Below are 23,152 nucleotides of genomic sequence, written 5' to 3'. Positions count from 1 at the left end.
TTACAAATATAGCCTACTGCTAGCTTGTCTTGGGAAAGTAGAAATCCGCTCGCGGACCACCTGCGCTCTGTTGCGGACCACCAGTGGTCCCCGGACCACACTTTGAGAATCACTGGTGTAGGCCATACTGGGACAACCTAAATTTACTTTATTGTGCGTAAATGGTAGATGAAAGATTCCACTGACTAAGCATTAATTTATTAATTTAGACAAACATGTATTATATTACATAATTTATTTATTTATTTAGGTCAGTTTCACACACCGTCAGCCACGTTTCCCTGAAGGGGGTGTGCGGCACCCTGGTTGAGAAACACTGGCATGGGCACATGGCCTGAGTCACCGTTCCGGGCATTACTGCTGCAGCACACTCACTCACACAGAGACAGAGAGCAGACAAGGCTTGCTGAGAAACACACACACACGCACACACACACACACACACACACATATATCTGTACCCCACTGAAAGCCACATTTGTGTTCGAGACATTGATTTGCATAAAGAACAAAGAGAGGTTTCACTCCATAAATAAACAAGCGAAAATAATGTTTAGCTAATTGGTATTGGTTGCTTTTCACACAAGTGTGCGCTTGCTCTGTTAATGTACCCACAGAAGAGCTTAGTTCTTTCATCAGTTTCACTTTTTATGATTTTTAAGCAAGCTTTTATTTACCACTTTCAGACATAGAAAGTGTACAGCAGATGAACAGGTCGCATTCGTTATTGTCCATGAGTTCAGTATTATAATCATGTATCTGAGTGAGTCATCTGAGTGTGAGGACTGCCCCCTGGTGGTAGTATACCTAACAGTCAGCATGGAATCATAGAAAATGTAGACTTACAAAAAGTTTTCTTTTTTTTCCTCCATTGCCCATTTAAGGAGAGATGTATAGAATGTATATGATAAATGTCAAGGTAGTAAACCTACTTGTAGAGAATAATAAACCCCTACTACTACATTGCACATCTTCTACAGAATGCGAGGAGAAACAGTAACATTTATGCAATGACAACTTGATACATTAAAATCAAGCTATTTGGAAGAACGGATACACCTCAAGAACAGCATAGTGTGATTGGAGTAGATGATCTTCCTCATGTTTGGTACTGTAAACCGGATAAGCATGTATGTACATGGTTACACTTCTAATGAAGAAACAAGGACACCTAGGGGTCCATCCCATTACCTACTCTCCCATCCTCACCTTGTGCTTGTGTCCTCGTGCTTTGCTGACGTACCACCTGGAGAAAACAATACAGTTTCCCCGCTGTCAGTCTTTGCACAACAGCTTTTTGGGGACTTGTCCCCCAGTCAACATCACTCTTGCAGATGCAAGATTTTGTATAAAACTTTTGCAAGATATTGTATAACACGTCTATCGTCTATGACGTCTTGCCTCGCATCTTGAGTCCACAAGCACAAGGCAAAGGCGGGACATTAGATAATGGGATGGATGAACCCCTAATCACCGTCTTCACCACTGATAAAAACTACTAGACCTGACTAATAGACTATATGAGGGTTGGGCATCTGAGGTAGGCCTACACCTTTGCTCAGTCAGACAGAAGCAGTGGTAGGAAGTCTTTGGTTTTTCTGTCATACATGATGTACTGTCAATTTTTATACAGTACAAAATTGCACAAACTCTACCTTGTGGACCTTCTCAAAAGTACCTATGTGCAAAGTATGTGGATACATAAAACCTGGAAGACTTTTCTAGACGTTAACTACTTCCTTAGGTGAGTGATTCTTACTCTCTACTAAAATCCTCAATGCCATGTAAAAACGGCACCATATTTGTCAGTTGCAGTTATATGCAATGTAAACCTTTGCATAGTGTTTTAGTGTTGGTCCTTTGGGTCTGGATGATGCTAGTCCTCTGAGTTTTTCCTCAGCCCTTTCTGGGACTGAGGCTAAAGAGTGGGGCATATAACTCAGTGTCAGTAATATATGCACCAAATCCTCCACAGTGTTACTCCTTTGTTCCTGTAAGTAGTCACCACAGTGTGTTAGTATTGGTCGTGGGGTTGGAGGTGTCAGTGATATGTAATAAATTCCCCCACAATGTTTTTTATTGCTCGTCTTTAGGGACAGTCTGGTCATCCGAAGGGACCTCGTCCTCCCCGTCTGGGTTCTCTGGTGCGGGTTCATGCCCAGGCTGATCCTGGGCTTGGTCCTGGAGCTGAGGTTGGGTTTCTGGGGGCTGGGGATCGGACAAAGGCAAGGCCAGGGGCAGGGTTTTGGGGCGCGAACCATCCGGCGGACAGGGCGAGATCATGGAGATGGGGAGGGCGTATTCAGGAGCCTCCGTGGGGGAGTTGGGACAGGTGTCGTCCCAGTCCTGCACCATCTCGTCCAGGTCCAGACCCTTCAGCTCCGTGGTGTGCTGGCCTGTGAAGACCCGGACCAGCGCCTGTACCTGGGGCAGAACCCAGAAGGTCTCCAGGACAACCAGCAGCACCACCAGACCCACCACAAGGTAACCTGGACATGAGGACATGGAAATGTTGTGAGACAATTGAACTAGAGATGCACCGGATCCTGATTTTTAGGATCCTGCCGGATACCGGATCCACTGCTTAAGATCCTGCCGGATCCGGAACCAGATACCGGATCCTATGAAAGAGTTGAAACACATAGCCTACTCGCACATGTGGGCCCTTTTTATCACGTTGGCTCAAACTATTTTGACTGAAAAGCCTCGGCTACCGGATCCTGGATCGTGGAACCGGATCCGGATCCTGTGAAAAACCCTATTATCCTGCCGGATCCGGAACCGGATCTTGGATCCTGTACATCTCTAAATTGAACATTCAGATGCAGTGTTTCCCACCGAATATTTGTTAGTCAAGGTGGGAAAGAGGTTTAACCAGTATAAAACAAACAAAATAGCTATAAATAGCTTATACAGTTCTCTGTAAAGCAATGTCAAAAATTGTGTTCATAATACAAATACTGTACATTACAACCCCGAGATGACGGTACACTTGGTGACTTCTTTGAGTACATAATGTAGTAGGAGGGTAGAGCAATTATTACAATAGCACATTGACAGTAAAGATGATGTACACCAGATTAATTTTGAGCAGTTTGACGGTAAAACAATAAAACAATAACAATATCTTATTTTTATCTCCAAAATATACAGTATAAGGCAAAAACTTTTTATTGGGTGACCCGAAGCAGACAGCTTTTGATGGTCAACACATCATGGAAATTAAGAGTCAATTATTTTCTTGCTCAGCAACATTGTTTAAAAAGGTCACCTTCTCCTATCACCTTCTCTTATCACACAGTGACTTTAGACTTTAGACTTTAGCTCTACATCACAGAAATTGGCGAGACTTTTCCTTTCAGAACCCCTTGGATGAATTTTCTGGAGCACACACAGAGGGCTACATTGCAGCGTATTTCCTTTCAGAAACACTGAGGGTCCACCTCTGTCTTGACCTTTCTAGGATCTTCCTGTTATCAAACATTTTGTAGAGTTACAGTTTATCAGGTTTGCAACAGAACATTTTGACACACACACGAGCATTTTGAAAAACAAAGACCTTCCCCTTCATTTGTGCCTTTCATTTACAGTACACACATACAGCTCCAGGCCACTTTATTAGAAAAGCATGAAAAAGTTGATTTATTTCCATAATTCCATCAATAATGTTAAACTGTCATGCATTGTAGATTCATGGCCCAGTTGTTTAACTATTCCAATCATTAATTTTTTTCTTTTTACATATATTGGCCTTCCAGCTAAAAAAAAACATGAATTGGGGAATTCCCATCATTACAATATTGTAATAAAATCACATTTTTCTTCATCAAAATTCGGCTCACATCAAATCAGTTGAAATTTGTTACTTTCTACATAACATGCAATGTTCAATACTTGGTTAGGACTCTGTCTTCATAATGACCATGATGCGTTTAACATTGAAGTCAATGGCAGAAACTGTACATGGGAGTTATGGAAGCCCAGATATCCTTGATGCTTTGCTGTCAGCTTGTTTGTTGACCTGGTGTCCCAGACTTCACTCTTCAATATACCCGTAGATTTCCATTCTACATTTTGGTGTTAACTCACCAGTTTAATTCTAACTCACCAGAAATAAAACCCCATTCATTTTCAATGGGGTGAGTTTAATTTCTGGTGATTTAGAATTAAACTAACTCCATAGTTGAGGTGCTTGAGCAAGGCACCTAACCCCACATTGCTCCAGGGACTGTAGCCAATACCCTGTAAATAGCTGTAAGTCGCTTTGCAAAAAAGCGTCAGCTAAGTGTAATTTAGTGTATTAGTGTATCACTGATTCTTGAGAAAGCGGCTAAAACATGTCTCTGCAATAAACTGTCAATTCTGTTGAAAATAAACTACATTTTCATGAACAAAATGAATCCAGGTAAAGACACAGGGGTCTGTTACATAAATGTACAGTCGTTTGAAATATTTAAGTGTAATTTTATTACTTTTCATGGCTATAAACCTGCCCACACCCTGTAAAAACAGCTGTCCCAAGGACAGACATCATCATTTCAATTGACTTAAAATGTAAAAATCACTGATATTATTGAATAATATCACCATGATGTGAAAGTCCATATTGAAGTGGTTCTGCAGATATGCACATAGTGCGTGTAAAGCAATATTTACTACTATTTTCTGATTGCTCAAAGTGTGTCCAGCATATTAGTCACCACCGTCAGATTTTTTTAAAAAGACAATAAAATCAGGCATGCGCAAGGTCATTGTCATTACTTAGGACCCCTTTTCAAACCTTTAGATCTACTGAGTACTTCACCATCACTGAAGCTCCTGTAAGTTTACTAATTTCTCCTCAATTTGATAATTTGTTTGGACACTGGTACTGTCCCAACCATAAACTGTCAACACCGTCGGGGGTTTTAATAGTATTATTGTTACATTAATGTTAATTGTATATACTTTTTCAGAAGCGTCATGAAGCCCCTAAGAAACATAGCAAAAACGAAGTGGCTAATATGAGCAAAAAATGCACAATATGTAAAAGAGTGTTTTTTTGTCTCACACCGTCAGATGTCACCACCGTCAGATTTTGTTCCGCTCATCATCTTGTTCCATATTTTACTAAATTGTGCTGGTTAATGAAACATTACCAGACATGTTAGTAATAATTGTGACCCAAACTTATACTCCAGCCTCCACTGAGGTGCATTTGGAGGGTTTTTTGTCACAAAACCTGACGGTGGTGACATCTGATGTAGTTCACAAAAAAGCATGTGTTATACATGTTTTTGACAAGTTTTAAGAATATGCTTCCAATAAGTATCTACAATTATGTTGAATTATAAAAGTAATTCACTTAAATACTGTGAACTTTTTTACTTGTTTACTTTTTTACTTCTAATTCTGTCTGACGCTGGTGACAAAACCAAGAAAGAGCCCATTTTATGAAAAATGTAAAACATGGGGAGCTTGGCCAATACATTCACTGCACAGCCAAGACGTTCATCTATGATAATACTCTATATTTTGGATTTGAACAACTTAAAACCTGTTTATGCCACATTTTCAATAATCTAGGCCTACTTCCTAGAGTATCTAACAAATGAAGAAAAAACACATGCACAAACATACTGTGCACACACAAAAATAAAGTGTTTATGCTGAATGTCATTGACTTGAGAGGGCTATTTATTTAGCTAAATGTAGGTAATAATTAGGTCACTTTCACCACCTTCAGATTACTGTCACCACCGTCAGTTCTTAAGTCACCACCGTAAGAAGGAGTTTTGGACATTTTAAATGAATGTGCTTACAAAATTTTCCTTTGTAGTTGTTGAATTATCAAAGTAATAGCAAATTTAAGCCTACACGAATATTTGTGAAATTACAAAAAAATGTTTGATCTATTTAGCCATTAAGTAAGCATTGTCTGACAGCACATATTTTTAAATTAGAACACATAAAGCAGTATTAAAATAGAATGAAAGTGAATTTTCAACATTTAAAGGCGTATGTGTGAACCAAAAAACACACACAATCACTTAAAAACTCCAGATACATATGCAACCAAATCAATACACTTTTTATTGCTTTTAATTGTGTCTGACGGTGTTGACAAAAACAAGGTATGATCGGAGAAAAACCTGATTTCTGAAAAAAATGGAAAATGGGGAGATTGGCCTTGTGCATTTCTGAAAAGCCAAGACCTTTGTCTACGAGGATATACCATATTATTTTGTAATTCACTTCGTTTTTTTCTTTCAAGATTACAACCTGTTTTAGCCACTTTCTCAAGAATTAGTGTATGTGTAACCAGCGTCTGAGGAACACAGCATTTTCAGTTCCCCATGTTCCCTGACCCCAAGCATTCAATCTGTCTTCTTTGCCCCTTTTCCACTGCCATTATTCTGGTAGGCCTACAGGTTGACACAGCACGACTCGGCTGCCATTTTTTACTTTTCGAATGGGCACAACATAGCTGAATCGAGGCCGAGTTGCACTGTGTCGAGCTGTAGGCCTACCAGAAAACCTGCAGTGGAAAAGAGGCACTTGAGAACATCCCCATAACTGAGTATCGTATGAACCTGTGTCTGTCTATTAAATCATCTGACCAGTTCACATCCCTGTGAGGAGGGCTGCCTCTTTGAAGGTCTCAAACCCTGTGATCTGGGGACCTACTGTATGTCGAACTGCTAAAGCAGAAGACCAATTCACATCCCATCCATTCATGTGATTAGGCAATGGCTGCTTCTTCAAGCATATCTCTCACAATGGGAGTCTGTAGGCCTGCGCCTATCTGCTGAACCTGATAGGTGCAAGTCATTATAGTTCCTCATATCCTATCCTGTTGCTTGTGACCTCTTGCCTCAGTGTCACCCCGCCTCCGTGGACAAAACAATTAAGTTTTCTTGAAGTCAGCCTAGCAATAGCAACTTTTGGGGGAATTTTCCTTATCCAACATCCAAATATCAAAATGAGATAACTTTTGACCTGTTCTTTTGTGAGATATTGAATAAAACTTTGATCACCAGTGACGTAGAGTCTTGACATCACAAGGCCGCAAGCATCAAGAAAGGGCGTGAGGAACTATAATGACTTTAACCCAGTGACTGACTCTCATCACATGTGATTGGAGAGGGGCCATGGGAGTCCTAATTTGGGCCGTGCCTGTTCTCATTAGGTGCTCAGAAACAGGAGTGTTGTTTACCAAAAGGGCTGGCACTCTGTGACCGCTTTACAAACGTCAGCCTCAAAGCTCAAGGAATGTAGATCATTATCAACATGCAAGTGTGTGTATCTACAGTAAAGGACATAAAGAGCTCAATTTTGGAACATTTTGGGAAACATTTTTACATAGGGCATTGCATTGCATTGCATTGCATTGCATTTCATTGCAAACTTGATTTCATATAGGTTTAAAAGGACATCTGAACAGTCATAAAATGCAAAAGTAAAAAAAAGCGCTGTTGTGCAGCAGAAGTCTTGAAATAAACTGCATTTAAAAAAAAATGTATGACTTGGAACCTCTTTAAATATCAGCCCAACAGCATAATGAGGTCAAGGTCAATTAAAGGGTCAAAGTGACCAAATAACCCAAGTGTTTCGTCATCTGTTCATAATCATCTTTTCAATTCTTTTTCTAAATTGATATTATTATAAGTAGTGGCATAGTGACAGTGGCCTACTACAGTAGCTGTAGTAGGAGTAGTAGAAGTAGTAGAAATGGTAGTGGTGGGGGTGCGGGTGAGGTACTGGTGAAGGTGCTCAATGTGCTAAGATGGAGTACCATTATGCCGACAACCCGGGTTCGGCCCGTAAAGACCCAGCCAGATCAGAGCCAGCACCTGGGGCAGAACCCAGAAGGTCTCCAAGACCTGACTAGAAGATCGCCGACCCGAGGTCCTTTGCTCATCCTTCTCTTCTCCCTCTCCCCCACTCATTTCCTGTCACACTGTCTCATCCTGATTAAAAGCATAAAAAGCCCAAAAACATATCTTTAAAGGTGCACTGAGTAGAATGTGGCTGGAATGGGTACTGTAACTATGCTGCTCATTGAAACTGTGCTGCCTATTACCAAATTTGATCTTTTCATGAACATTTACTAAATAATAAACCAATATTTACTAGTATAACCAAAGTACAGTACGTGTTGCAGCTAATAATGTCGATTTCTGGAAATTCAAATTTCTGGAAATTGAATTCAAAAATTAAATTTTCCCATTCATAATGAATACTTTGAATTTGGCGGTGGTAAGTATCCATAAAAAAGGTAACATTCGTGAATGGGCAGCATGAATTCTGTAAATAAACCACACAAAAATATTACACGGTGCACCTTTAACAAATTAAAAACAAGAAACGGTAGTAATAAATGGTACTCACAGGAGGTGGCAAACTCCAGGCCCTGGCGCGCGGCCCGGTTCTGGGCTCGTCCCGGCAGGTAGTCTCCCAGCCCGATGGTGCTGAGTGAGATGAAGCAGAAGTAGAGGGCCTCCAGGAAGCTCCAGTCGCGCTCCAGCAGCGCCAGCACGGCGGCCGGCAGCAGGAAGAAGAGCACGCCGGTCACGCCGGCCAGCACGCACGCGTAGAGCAGGGCCGCGCGGTGCTTAGGGAGCCCCCAACGGGTCTGGAGGTGAAGCACGGGCCGACCCGTCACCCAGGGCAGCAGGGCGTGCGTGAGGCAGGAGAGCAGGAGCAGGGTGACGGGGATGCCCAGCATGCAGTACAGGATGCAAAAGAGGCGCCCTCCATCGGACAGGGGCATGGTGGTGCCATAACCTGGGATGGAGGAGAGAAGAGAGCAATGAGGTCCATGTATATAACAACTGGGGGATGCCCAGCATGGGGTACAGGATGCAGAGGCGCCCACCGTCTGACAATGGCATAGTGGTGCCATAACCTGGTATAGAGACATTGAGGGAGGGATTTGTTGAGGGAACATGGTGGTACAGGATTTATAGAAGAGTACAGGATGTAGAATGACCGCCCCACTGTCTCACAGGGGCATGGCGGTCCCATAACCTGGTGGTCAAAATTGAAATAAATTGTTTTATCCAAAATGGATGTGAATGCAAGTGGTCAACATTGAGACAGAAAAGGAAGTGAGCAGGCCCAGCATGCAGTACAGGATGCAGAAGAGGCGCCCGCCATCGGACAGGGGCATAGTGGTCCCATAACCTGGGATGGAGGAGAGCAGAGAGCAATGAGGTCCATGTATATATCAACTGGGGGATGGCCAGCAAGCAGGTCAGGATGCAGAAGAGGCGCCCGCCATCGGACAGGGGCATAGTGGTCCCATAACCTGGGATGGAGGAGAGCAGAGAGCAATGAGGTCCATGTATATATCAACTGGGGGATGGCCAGCATGCAGGTCAGGATGCAGAAGAGGCGCCCGCCGTCTGATAATGGCATAGTGGTGTCATAGCCTGGTATAGAGACAAGTCAAGTCAAGTCATATGTATTTATATAGTGCACATCATACATAAATGCAATTCAATGTGCTTCACAGAGAATAAAAACAAGAGATACACAAAAACATGAAATGAAAATACAGAAAGAAGCATTAAAAGTAAGAAACACAAATATATGAAAAATATTAAGATGAGACACTTTGAGGTCAGTGAGATAATAAAACCATGAGTATAGAGACATTAATTTGAGGTGCTACACTTATTAAAGGGGCGTGGATTTACAGAACAGTACAGGACGTAGAACAACCATCCGCCATCTGATAGGGGTACAGTGGTCCCATAACCTGGTCAAAATTAAAATCAACTTCATTATCCCAAAAGGAAATACAAATGGGGATCATTGAGATGTTATTGACTGTAAATTAAAGGAGGCAGGGATGCCCAGTATGCAGTATACTACTTCCAATAGGATGCAGAAGACGTGCAGTATACTACTTCCAATAGGATGCAGAAGACGTGCAGTATACTACTTCCTATAGGATGCAGAAAACGTGCCCACTGTCTGACTGGGGCATGGTGCTCCCATAACCTGGGATAGAGGACAGATAAGAGAGGAGAAGTGAGCGCTGACAACGTGAGCAAATTCTACATGCAATAGAGCAGAGGATGCAGGATGCAGAATATACTAAGATGATACTAAGAAGATATTAAAGAGAGGTATGGTGGTACAGGATTTACAGAACAGTACAGGATTTAGAACAACCACCCCGCCGTCCCTTAACCTGATCAAAATTAAAATCCACTTTATCATCCAAAGATAATGTAATTGCAAGTGGTCAACATTGATGAACTAGGAAAAGGAACTAGGGAAAAGAAGTGAGCTGGCCCTGCATGCAGTATTGGATGTGGAAGAGGCCTTCGCCTGGCCCGTACCATGGCTTAATGGTAGGGCACTTGTCTACTATGCGGCCGACCCAAGTTCGAATCCGGCTCGGGACCTTTGCCATCCCTTCCCCATCTCTCTCTCCCAACTCGCTTCCTGTCATTACTTCACTGTTCTATAGAAATTAAGACACAAAAAGCCCTAAAAATATATATTTTAAAAAAGGAAGAGGTGTTCGCCATCTGACAGGGGCATGGTGGTGTTACCATAGCCTTGGATAAAGAAAGAGGACAGAGGTGAGTATTTAGGTGAGTATTTAGCTTGGCTGCCATCAGAGAGAAGAGAGAGAGTAGGGTGACGAGGATACCCAACATGCAGTGCTGTGGTTCCCAAACTTTTCCAGTGGGGACCTCCTTTTGGATCTACAAATATTTCTGTGACCCCCCCACACACCACCCCCCCCCCCCCCCCCCCCCCCCCCCCCCCCCCCCCCCCCCCCACCCCCCATTGCCATGACCTTGTATAGATAGAGCATGAGGGGTGACGTGCACGGGATAATCTCACATTTTGATCAGGTCCTTTTCTTTTAATACAGGTAGATTAAAGTGTTTGTCAGAGAGAGAGAGAGAGGTGTGTGTGTCTGGGAGACACTCAAATTCAATCCCAAACAAAAACGTGCCATATGCCAACACCAAGGCACACCCTAAGTCACCAACAAACAGAGCATTATCAACACACACCTAGTGCAGTTGATACACAGGACCATGAAATCTGAGACAGTTTTATCAATATGCTGCCCACTGTAGGGGTCCCCAATAGTCAGCCCTACCATGGTAAGTGACAGAAAAATCAACTCAAGAGGGCCCTATGTTTATATTTTGCCTAGGGCCACCGAATGGAGCCGTGTATGAAATCTTTGGCCTGCATGACTAGTCCACTCTGCTCTGTCCTTCTTTCCTCAGCTGATAAGGGTCTAATGAAACTATGCCAATGTTTAGTGTTTGCTTCATTCTGATCAGACAGACAGGATGTGCACACACCCAGTGAGATAACCATGTTAAAAAATTTCCATTAAGTGGTTTGAAAATGAATAAATGTTCTTTTTATCCCTGTTAATATAAAACCGTTGAAAGGTCAAAGACCTATGTTGTTTCCAACAGGTAAGTTACATTTAGATGTATTTTGCATAGGCCTATAGGCTATATTGATTTTACAATGCAAGCTATTAAATTAATTTATTACCTACCATCTGGTGAATAAAGTTGATTTACATTTTTGATCCCGAGGGAAATTAAGGACAGTGAGTGAGTGCCGCTCACCTGTGGTTGTGAGAAATGTAGTGACGAAAAAAAGCGACGATGTGAAGTCAAAGTTATACTGATCACTGTCTGCTTCCAGCACAGCCACACCGCTCTTCCCCGCCGTTAGCACCTCGCGCAGTAGAACATCCAGACGCTTCTCCTGAACACAGCGGTTTTCATTCAGAAACGTTGTTCGGAGATCTTGCACCTCAGTAACCAAGTGAGTCTCCCCGGACTGCTCAAGCGCCATAAAAATAAGACCACCGAATAGAATGAAAAGTATGTACCCAAACACCAAAAAAAGAAACGCGTGTTCTCGAAGGAACTTTTGAGTGGACTCGAGACACCGGGCCATGTTTGCCAAGTCACCTGAAGAAGGCGAGAGGGCAGAGAACACTGGACAGTTCCGTCAGGAGAGTAACCAAACACCCTGTGGCGCATGCAGCATTCATCAGCGTTTAAAATTTAATTACAGCAAGCAAGCTACCCGTGTCGCCAGTCTGCGTGCGTTTGACAAGTTTCGTTATCTGAAAGTCAATGAAAGCATGTCCCAAACTCGTTTCCAGGTTTTTAGTTGATGCTTTTGCACTCTGTCATCGCGTGCAATAGGTGGCTTTTTTTTGAGCAAGCAAGCTACCCGTGTCGCCAGTCTGCGTGCGTTTGACAAGTTTCGTTATCTGAAAGTCAATGAAAGCATTTCCCAAACTCGTTTCCAGGTTTTTAGTTGATGTTTTTGCACTCTGTCATCGCGTCCAAGTGGTGGCTTTTTTTTTTTTTAAACATACTGCCAACCCCGAATCAAATGGGATTAGTGCCAGATGCAAAACACGATGATAAGATAACTGCGTAAAAGGCTGCGCGGACAAAAATCCCAACAAAAGCAAAATAGAAAATAGAAGAATACAATAGTAACTGGGTGAAAAAACATTTATTGACATAACTTGATAGACAGACCTTATTATAATTATTTTTTTACAATACATCCTGGAAGTGAAGTCAGACCGGACACATGGTTGAATGTTTTCTTTTTAAGGGATCAAGTAAATACACACTGTAGTTAAGATGGACAGATTCTTTACAAAACAGCACAGACCTGTTCCTAAAGTAATCCACTCTTTTCGGTGTTTTAGAATGAGTGCCAAAATTGTGCTGCTGTCTCTCTCCTCCAACACAGTTGTTCTGCAATGTGTGTCCTATGTGAAGGAATTAAGATATTGTCCTTTGCCGTATGAAGTGTTGGGGTTCTAATGCCTAATGCGTTCTACAGGTATGCCATGTCTGGGTCCATTTCAGTGCACATGATTTAGAAGCCCCAAAACTCAGACTTCAAACTGTCAGACTTCTGCTGAACAGCAAGATGCGCATCAACCAGTTGTAGCTGGCCACAGGTGTCTGTGAGAGAGCATTCTCAGAGTTCCCTCTTTTTCTGGTGTGACCTGCCCAAAAAAAGACAGGCGTAGTAGAGAGCGGTCAGACTTCACCACAAGAGGTGTCCAGGCCAGGGGCATTCTGACTACATACAAACAATTGAGCCCCATGTCTTTTCACTGAGGCCTTCAAACAAGTGAGTGAAGAGAACAGTAAGAGCATCAGCAAAGGTGTCCGGAAGAGGGGGGAGTACCCAGAAATCACATCTTTCTTGGTAACCAGAAGTCTTTCTTAAAACCTCTCACTTCATCCCTCACACAGAGATAGGTGGAGCGAGTAGTGAGATTAGCAGGTATCAGAAGGTATTTTGGGTAGCCACAACCCCACTCTTCTCTTAATCTCTCTCTCTCTCTCTCTCTCTCTACCCCCCTCCCCCCTCAGAGAGGCAGGTGTAGTGAGTAGTGAGAGTAGGTCCAGCGCCGTACAGGTTTACTAACGCGGCCGATAACAGGCAGCTTGTGGGCGTAGGTGCGGGGCGGCATCGCCGACAGACCCCCTGAAGCACCGCCCCCTGCTGGCGAAGGGCTGGCGAAGCTGGTCTGGAAGCGCCGTCCCTGGCAGCGCCGGCCCATCTGGCGCCCGCCGATGAGGAAGGAGAAGGTGGGCGCGCCGGCCTGGTGGGGCGGAGGGAAGATGCGCGCCTTGGGGAAGACGTCCCGGGAGGAGGAGCCCCCTGCGCCTCCACTGCCACCACCGCCCCCCGAGGAGGAGCGCTGGCCCCCCGCACGCGAGGAAGAGGAGCGGGAACGCTGCACCGAGGAGGAGGAGGAGGAGGAGGAGCGGGCCACAGACCTGAGAGAGGAAATTAAACACGGAGACAAATGTCAAAGACGGGTAGTGTTAACATAAAATATATCTCAACATAAAAGTCAGTTGTTGGTTTTTTTTTTCGAAGAGGAGGAATGGGCCAGACCCACTTTTTGGGGGACGGTGTGTGTGTGTGTGTGTGTGTGTGTGGTGAGTTTGAGTGAGAGTGAGAGAGAGATGAAAATGAGCACAACCCATGTGTTTTCAAAAATATCAACATACACATACACATCAAGTGTGAATATGCTTTAATGCACCCATGTATGGGGCTGTATAGACCCAGTCGGAAACTCTGAGCCCGCCTATGAAACTGCTGGTTTCCCTCCACCTTTGCTCCACCCGCTGTATGTAGTGGCTATTCAATATGCCTAATGACTGGCAGTGATTGGCAGTGCACGACTAGCGGGTGGAGCATTCGGAGGGGAAAACATGCCGTTTTATGGGCGGGCCAGAAGTGCCTAGAGGTGACTGGGTCTATAGCTATGGCATATCTGTGAATATGGATGCGTACCTTCCCGGTGCGGTGGCGGCCAGGCTGGGTGGCGCGGGCTCGGTGCGTGGACTCCCGTCCTGCCTGGGGCTGATGCTGAGGTTGGCCGTCAGCTGGGGCATCTTCCTGGCAGCCGTGTCACTTCCTGCCCCGCCCCCGGCCCCTCTCTCTAAGCCAGGAGGCTCCTTTCAAAGTAAAAGTCAAAGTCAGTTTGTATTTGACATTCAAAGGAAACGAAAAATCACCACGAATTCTGCTATATAGGAAAGGCCCTTTATTTACTCTTATGGGGCTTTCAGGCTGGCCAGAACGGAGCCAGTGCCCGCACCAGTTTCGTTCGGCACTAAAGTGCTTATCTGTGAACCGCCTGTGTTCATACCGGTTACCCGGATGAACCTGCTGACGGCCACGCTGTCGTCACGGTTCGCGGAGAAAAACCTAGTATTTTGCGGTTCGCATTACAAACCAACTTTCCGGTTCGCGAACCCTAAAATCTGTGGTGTGAACATGACGGCCGGTTCGCGATTAGGTGCGGGAACGGCCACCAGCATGGTTCTCAATCAGCCTGAATGCGCTATAAGTGCATCGACTTGAGGCCTTTCTTGGACTATATTACTATATTATTTAAGCAAAACAGACGACCTGACCAACAATAGAACAATGTTCAATGTGTGGTCTAACCAATATGGAATAAGGCTCACTGTGTGGTGACGTGACATTGTGAAGTGATTATTTAATGCATGATGTTCCTAGCTAGATACCATGCCCGTCCTGTTCTGTTCTGGTCTTACCTTCCTGCCGTCCGCCGGCCCGCCTGCGTGACTCTGACTCGAACCCGGTCCCGAGCCGACCTCGGGCCCCGTGCTGAAGCGCACCGCCAGGCTGTCCCCGAAGAAGCTGTAGAGCTCGCTGTACATGGCCGGCAGAGGCACCGGCGTCCAGTCCTCCCAGGGGCAACCAGCGCCCCCTGCCTGTAAAGCAAATTATTACATTACATTACATTACATTACACCAGAGAAAGTGAAAGCTATCGAAGGCAATTTACAGTTATTACAGGGTATTGGACACAGCACCTGGAGCAATGTGCCTGGACTAGGTGCCTTGCTCAAGGGCACATCGGCCATAGATAAAAGTGTGGGCTTCGGATCTGCAACCCTCTGATCGGAAGTTCACCCCCCAAATGATTAGGGCAGTGGTTCCTAAACTGGGGTGTGGGCCCCCTAGGGCAGTGTTCCCCAACCTTTTTTTCTTAACGCACCCCCTTACAACAACCCCCTTAAATTTCCACGCACCCCCTAAATCTCTGGCCCACCCCCAGGGGGTGCCCGCACCCCAGGTTAAGAACCACTGCCCTAGGGCAATGTTCCCCAACCTTTTTTGTCTTGTGTACCCCCTAAGTCTTTTCATTGTGCCATGAGTACCCCCTAACTCAAGTTCTATATTTCTGCCTCTATTCCAATGTGACTAAGTTCCCCACATTTGATAAAATTACATTTTTCCAAGTACCCCCTGCTGTGCGCTCGCATACCCCTAGTGGTACAAGTACCAGGGGGGTGGGGGTTGCTGAGAGAAGGGACTCATAATAAATATATTGAATATATTGTTTCATACAACATATCGAGGGATCTACATTTACACCAACCAGATAATTCTCTGGCTACGCACCTGTAGGTGGCTGGCGATGCCCAGCCCGGCCTCAGCCAGGGGTTCTGGAGGAGGGCTGAGGCCTGGGGAGCTCTCCCTGAAGCCCAGCACCCCCCCGGCACTCAGGCCCTGCTGCTGCCTGGAGCCTGCCTCGCCTCCCTCTCCTGCGGCTGCTGCTGCTGCGGTCTGGGACAGGCTCAGAGCCTTCATCTTCAGCAGGCGCTCTACTGCCACCTAGAGGAGACACGGGGCAGCACAAGGTACAGTGGAGAGACCACATGGGTTCAAGAGTGATCGACTGTCACATACATAAACTTACAACTTAACTCTTGACTAAGATGACCTGGATGAATCTTAACAGATGAAACACGCAACAAGATGGTTGAGTCAAATAGGAGCACATTACATTAAGGCACATACAGTATATACAGGATATATACGGTAGACTAGCTAAAGAAAGATTTTCAAAAACACTGAATCCTTTCATCTCTGAGAGTTCTTGATTTTTTTTTAGTTATGACCGGTGCCCCCCCTTTTTTGCTATAAATGCACCATTATCTCAGATATCTGAAAATTATATTAAACTGCATCTAGCAGACACTTTTATCTAAAGCGACTTACTGTTGTTACAGGGTATTGGTTACAGTCCCTGGAGCAATTGAAGGTTAGGTGCCTTGCTAAAGGGCACTTCAGCCTCTATTACCTAGTAGTAAGGGTGGGATTGGAACCTGTAACCCTCTGATCCCTAAACCAACTCCCTGATCATTAGGCCACGGTGGCCCACATAAAGCCTGGATCAGTGATTCTCAAACTGATGGGTCCTGAAAGTATTCTGACTGGGCCTTGAAATCATTTTCTACAAATCAAAACAGTGTGTGTGTGTGTGTGTGTGTGTGTGTGTGTGTGTGTGTGTGTGTGTGTGTGTGTGTGTGTGTGTGTGTGTGTGTTGCTGTTGACAATTTATTGCCCAGAGGTGGGACCCAAACATTTGTGAAATTTTTAAGTGGGCTCCAAGTTGAAAAAGGTTGGGAACCCCTGCCCTAAATAAGAGATATGATGTCCACTCACCAGGATGGCTCCGTAGACTTTGTGTCCATCTGCCTTGACCTGTGCGTTGGAGACGGAGTAGTCATCCAGCACGGCCTGCAGGTTAGCCCAGTAGGCAGGCAGGTGGGGGTACAGCACCCTCTCCACTGCCTGGCAAGAGACAATGGAGAAGAGAAAAAAAAGAGAAATCAGAGGTGGCAACCTGGCTCTCCTGTAAATTTGGAGTGAGGAGTCCGCACACTTAAAATCCTTCTTTCTTTGATTTTTTTTAATTCCATAGCAGGATTAAAGGCCTATGCCACTATTTTGGGGCTTAATACAGCTAAAATCGTTGGCTGGGGTTTATTAAGGTGGTGAAGTGTCTTATTTTTCATGTAAGCCGTTGTCTTGCATTAAGACAAGTTAAAAGAGGGAATATGTCGCTAAGCTAGTGAAAGTCAATGGATCCGTGTAGCATTGTAGCATCTCTTGTCATTGTCTTGAGGGGGCTCTTCACTCCAAACTTATAACTTATAACTCAAAGTGAGGTGTCCTATCCTTGCTAGAACTAGTAACGCCCATTCACACCCGGTGTATCCAATTATTAATTACACTTGGAACTAGTTATTGGATACTCTTTGGTGAAATGGGCGTTACTCGTCCTGGTAAGGCTAGGACACTTCACTTTGAGAAATACCCAGTCAGCCTTTGTCTGGCACCTTCTCCTGGGATGTGCACAATTCTTCAGCCTCAACCTGGCTATCCTGGCCAATGTTAGATGCACATGCTCATGTGCGTTTTGGTTGCCCTCTAGAGTCGACAAAAAACACTGCGGGAGAATAATTTGATGACCCAAAGTTCAGTACAGGATACCATGAAGTAAAACAGTACAGCAGACATTAATGTCACTCTTTCTGAAAGTGGGTTACAAAAAGCAGTCAGGAGAGTCACTGCTCACCTATTAATGACTCATTTAAGCATTAGCTGATTTTTGAAGGTAATTAACTACCTTCAAAATCCTACCCTGTTTTTTCAGTGACACAGAGAGCGAGCAAAAGACAGAGAGAGAGAGCGCGAGAGAGAGAACGCGAGAGAGAGAGAGAGAGCGCGAGAGAGAGAGCGAGAGAGCGAGAGAGAGCTCTTTCCTACCTTCCATCCCAGGGCGTGGAGGCCAACCACAGCTCCGTAGTGCGAGCAGAGGGGGCGGACGGGGTCAGACAGCACCTTCTGCAGCGACAGCAGAATCTGGTGGTACAGCCCGCTCACCAGGTCCCCATGGGTCCTGTCATCACACACACACACACACACACACACACACACACACACACACACACACACACACACACACACACACACACACACACACACACACACACACACACACACACACACACACACACACACACACCGTGACATCAACAGAAAATCGGTTTCAACTGGGCACGAGAATCGAACCGCACGCATGCACGCACACACGCACGCACGCACACACGCACGCACACACGCACGCACGCACGCACCCTGTATCCCTCATCCATACCGTACCAGAATATGTGGCTGAGAAGCAGTGCGGCGTAGTCCCTGAGTGTCCAGTGGTCGTTGAGGGGGTTGATGGAGGCGGCCAGGGGCTCCAGAATGCAGTACATGACGCTGGACACCAGGCTGCGCACGTAGGAGCCCAGGTACAGGTAGGGGTTCTGGACCAGGCTGCGCACCATGTGGAGGAGGCGGTTCAGCTGCTCCAGGTCGTGGCTCACAGACTTCACCTGCAAGTTGCGTAGAAACAGTGAAGACATTGATTGATTGATTGATTGATTGATTGATTGATTGATTTTGATTGTTTATTGACAACACATCAGTTTCCCCTTTGCAGGAGCACTGTTCTTCCTGTGGTCAAACAAATCCATACATTCTTTTCTGACATGATTTTTTTCCTTTTTTTTTTTTTTTACAGATTGTACAAACAAAACTCAAGACAAAAATACAAAGAACATTAAGGCCTTGGTTACACGTTGGCTGATATTCTTTCAAATCAGTTCACATATTTCGATCCCGTGCACACGGCATATGCATACATATTTTTAGATTAATTATAGGCAACACACGTACTCCACTGATGACGTAGACAAAGTACGGTAGGAGGGCAGCAATCTTGGAGTTGGACTGGAGATCCAGCAGGGCCACCTAAGAAGGGCAGAGTCCTCATGAAGTTCAATAACAAATGAAACAACATTCTCATTCTGTTTTCTCAGAATTGGTTTTGATTTTAAGATGGAAGAGAAATCAAACTTCAAAAGAAAATCAACCAGAAGAAAAAGAAAAGGAAGAAAATAAACAAGACAAATTCATAGAAGACTCCAGTAAGGGGTTGTGGTGATTGTAAAGGGAAAAAAACCCTAGATTAAGACGATTTTCTGATGAATGAAAGTGAAAGCGGGCACTGTACCTTCATAAGATGCGGGTCTTCCCCAAGTATAGCGCGAGTAATCTGCTGGTAGTACTTCAGGAGGTCTTCAGATAGCGATTGGACAGCGCTGGGCACTACCAGTAAGAAAGACAGACAGTTACAGTTAGAGGATTACAATGAGTTATCACATGGATAGAAATACTAAAAGGTGTAACATTGAAGCAAAGAAATTATAGACATGCAGTGAAATCAGAGGTACAGTAGGGAGGTGCGAGTGTGTTCAGTGTGGGGGAGTGGGGGGCAGCCAGGGCAGTTACGTCAGTCTACACTATGTTTTATTATTGACACGGGCAAGTTGTCTGTGGCATCCGGCCCTTCGGTCAATATTCTAAACCCAATGCGGCCCTCGGGCCAAAATAATTGCCCACCCCTGGCCTAATGGGTAAGGATGGGCTTAAGATCAGAGGGTTGCCGGTTCAAATCCCACCCTTCCACTCCCTGCATCAGTCCATGGGTGAAGTGCCAGTAAGCAAGGCACCTAACCCCACACTACTCCAGGAACAGTAACCAATAACCCGTGTAAAAAACTGTATATCGCTTTGGATAAAAGAGTCAGCTAAGTGTAATGTAATGTAATGTAATGTAGTGTGTGTAATGCCATTTGGCTTGTCCACACAGTGACACTAAAATATCTGAATAAATCAACAAAGGGCAAACTATAGCCATAAAACTTTGAAAAATGTGACAAGATCTGTCTTACCTGTCCCTTGAGGCTCCAGGTTTCCCTTGCCGTCCAGGTAGGACACGTGCACTACAAACAGAACAGGACACACATCACTTGGACCACTTTAATCCCATTACAGTTTTCAAACTAATTCACCTGTCCTGCATCATGTATGGGTAACATTGCTAGCCTCATTATCATCGACAAGAGCATAACAATTAATGTTTCCCAAACGGCATGGTTGACTCGCCTCCCTAGGTTTGCTACTGGTTGACTGGTGTCCAATAAAATGGGTGGAGTTCCCGATTTTTCGGGAAATCAGAATCGACATTTCCATTGCTCTTGGCCTGATTAGGAGGGCGTGGCCTGGCTATAACATTGCAGCCCATGGGGACCCAGATTTGAATCCGGCCTGGGTAATTCACCAGCCCTAGCTCATCTCTATCTTCCACTACGCTCCTGTCTCTTCACTGTCCTATGATAATAAAAAGCAAAAGAATTGACAAACGGGCTGTGTAGGGAAAAGGGGGTGGGCACACAGACCTCGCACCATGGTCTCAGCGCAGCCTTTGGGGATGTTGGTGGCCAGGGCCAGCTCCACCAGGTTGACGTCGCGATCCTCCACGAAGAACAGCTCCCCCTCTTTAGCCGGCCGGAAGGGCATGGGCTCCTGGGAGCCATGGCCGCACACAGCCTGTGGAACGAGATGAGATGATGGGTGAATAAGAACAGACAGACCAACAGACAAACAGGCAGGCAGACAGACGGTGCACACCAACGGCGCGGACGTCCACTTAACGTCCACTTCACGTGTCTGTTATCAGTCCGAAACGGTTAGAATACATGAAAACAGATCATGCCTTGCACACAGGAGCGCGGTGTAAGCGCGGCGCATGTCCAGCCCGACCGGACATGTCCGCGATGCTCCTTGAAAATAGAACTTGAGTCTATTTCCTGCGCGGACGTCTGCGTTTTATGAGCGGCTCCCATTGAAAATGAATGGCTGCTGCCCGCGGATAGAACGTGGACATTGACTGTGCAGTGTGAAAGGCAGCCCGCGAACCTCTCGGACTCGCGATGCTCCTGGAGACGTTAAGTGAACACGAACATCTTGGTGTGCATGTACCGAGGTACACACACATACACACATTGGAACAGTGGGAAATAAGAAAAAAAAATCATACACACACACACACACACGCACACGCACGCGCGCGCACACACACACACACACACACACACACACACACACACACACACACAAACAGTGGGAAATAGGAAAAAAAACAAATAGGACAAATACAGAAAACACACACACAGAGAGCACAGGTTGGACCAGTGGGAAAATCACTGTTCTTAAAACAAATAACTATGATATGCTTGTTTTTTTTCTTATTTAGTTCATGTACTCACATCTACATTGGCCCAACGAAGACCTCTGTTGAAGTCTTCCACCGTCAGCTTCCGTCTCTTGGCGTGTCGCATGAACTGGGAGCTACTCTTCATCAGGAAAGTAAAAAAATATAACCGTGATTAGCCACTTCTGCAGGGCAGAGTAAAATGTCTTACAGAGAAGCCACGTCACCCACACGTATTGCATTGCCGGTTCTAGACAGGGGCCAGAATATGCCAGGGGCCAGGAGGAAATCTACACACAATGCCTTAAAACAATAATTTCTAAATGCATGATATTATATGACATCATGACATACCTTTTTAAATATCATATATTCATCATAACATTAAAAAAATATGTCTTGCCAATTAATGTGCCCCCCTAAAAAAACAATAGGGCCACACTTTGGCATTTTGGTCTAGAACCTCCACTGGTGTACCATCCTCCAATGACTGATTAAAACCGTGGTTAACTTTTTAGCTTAACATTTTTAAGGGATGGTTAGACAGTTGTTGCTGCATAGATAAGGCGTAGTTAGATAGTTTGCTAAAACAGGTATTGGCATCCAATAACGACTATATTAAATCATAGGATGGCACGTTCAGAGAGGTGTCAGTGTGAAAAGCTGTCTGGTTAGTCACCCCAAAACAACTGGTTACCCCGATGTGAGAAGTATAGTGGTTACAGAATCTGCTATTTGTTCTGACAAACCACTGTGACTTATGACATCTGTGTCACCGGTTTTTGAATAAGACAGATCGCTTACAACGGGGTGGCCATCAAATTTTGCTGTCAGTGACAGCTGCTTGCTTGACTTGACACGTTGCTGTTGTTCTTGATATTATAGGCAACAAACAAGTAGTGTTGTTACAACAGTGGATGACAGGTCTTACTTGCGCGGCCTCCCTGAGTCGGTAACATACATCCTCGGCGAGCAAGGCTGCGACATCGTCGCTGAGCTCAACCCCGGAGCTTTCGGCCATCAGCTTGACCGAGTCTCGGGACACTTCAGCGAAGCGCCTCTCCTCCCTTTCCGTCATGATGGAACACCTTTCCTGACTGCTTCGCACCTTGCAGGGGACAGACAATGGGGTGGACAAAAAGTCAACAACCGTAACATGGCTTTTGATCCGCTAAGTTTGAGAAACTTGTGTGAAAATGTGGCGGCAACATAACTGCAAATGCCAACGTTACTAAACATTTAACACAAGTTGTATGGACGAGGCTTCGAGGCTAGTTCTAGGCTATGCAACCCCCAAAATTACACTATATGTTACGAGTACTACAGCTCCAGCATGCAAATTGAATAAGGTATAGATAGTGAACTGTTGAAGCTACATTAAGTTAAATAGGACACATGATCATAACACAGTTGTCAACATAATTGAAGATATCAGCAGTGGCTATCGACAACCCACCGAGCTTGCTGGTCTGTGCTACTGCTAGGCGTACGCTAGCTGAAGAAAAGTGCATCAAGTTCACTGGTAAGATAATTTAAGCGAATGCAAAGCATGCAATGAACTCACCTTTCAATAATTGGTTGGAAATTTCCAAACAAAAACGATGCTATGGCTTACACATTTTGTTCGACTGAGACAGAAAACAAAACCAGTAACACTGTTGGTGATTGGCCAGACAACTTCTGAGT

The 23,152-nt window shown here is 44.9% G+C and overlaps 2 protein-coding genes across 2 annotated transcripts; both read right to left on the bottom strand.

Moving 5' to 3' along the window:
• Nucleotides 1–258: 258 nt before the first annotated feature.
• On the bottom strand, nucleotides 259–12,216 carry kcnk7 (potassium channel, subfamily K, member 7). The gene is made up of 3 exons (XM_063186369.1): nucleotides 11,601–12,216; nucleotides 8,371–8,766; nucleotides 259–2,489 (listed from the first exon to the last, which is right to left on the bottom strand). Exons 1-3 carry the CDS (start codon nucleotides 11,935–11,937, stop codon nucleotides 2,077–2,079), a joined length of 1,146 nt encoding a protein of 381 aa, XP_063042439.1. The 5' UTR covers nucleotides 11,938–12,216; the 3' UTR covers nucleotides 259–2,076.
• A 279-nt stretch (nucleotides 12,217–12,495) lies between these two features.
• On the bottom strand, nucleotides 12,496–23,063 carry taf6l (TAF6-like RNA polymerase II, p300/CBP-associated factor (PCAF)-associated factor). Its single transcript, XM_063187107.1, has 14 exons — nucleotides 23,031–23,063; nucleotides 22,398–22,574; nucleotides 21,522–21,608; nucleotides 20,652–20,802; nucleotides 20,145–20,195; nucleotides 19,424–19,518; nucleotides 19,087–19,161; nucleotides 18,523–18,743; nucleotides 18,127–18,259; nucleotides 17,020–17,148; nucleotides 15,973–16,185; nucleotides 15,099–15,278; nucleotides 14,329–14,492; nucleotides 12,496–13,802 (listed from the first exon to the last, which is right to left on the bottom strand). The coding sequence occupies exons 2-14, from the start codon at nucleotides 22,542–22,544 to the stop codon at nucleotides 13,388–13,390; spliced, it is 2,061 nt and encodes a 686-aa protein (XP_063043177.1). The 5' UTR covers nucleotides 22,545–22,574; nucleotides 23,031–23,063; the 3' UTR covers nucleotides 12,496–13,387.
• Between the last annotated feature and the right edge of the window lie 89 nt (nucleotides 23,064–23,152).

The sequence above is a fragment of the Engraulis encrasicolus genome, chromosome 21 (assembly GCF_034702125.1).
Source record: "Engraulis encrasicolus isolate BLACKSEA-1 chromosome 21, IST_EnEncr_1.0, whole genome shotgun sequence".
Taxonomy (NCBI): Eukaryota; Metazoa; Chordata; class Actinopteri; order Clupeiformes; family Engraulidae; genus Engraulis; species Engraulis encrasicolus.
Note: the sequence above shows the minus strand (reverse complement) of the source record. Positions and strands in the feature narration are given on the sequence as shown.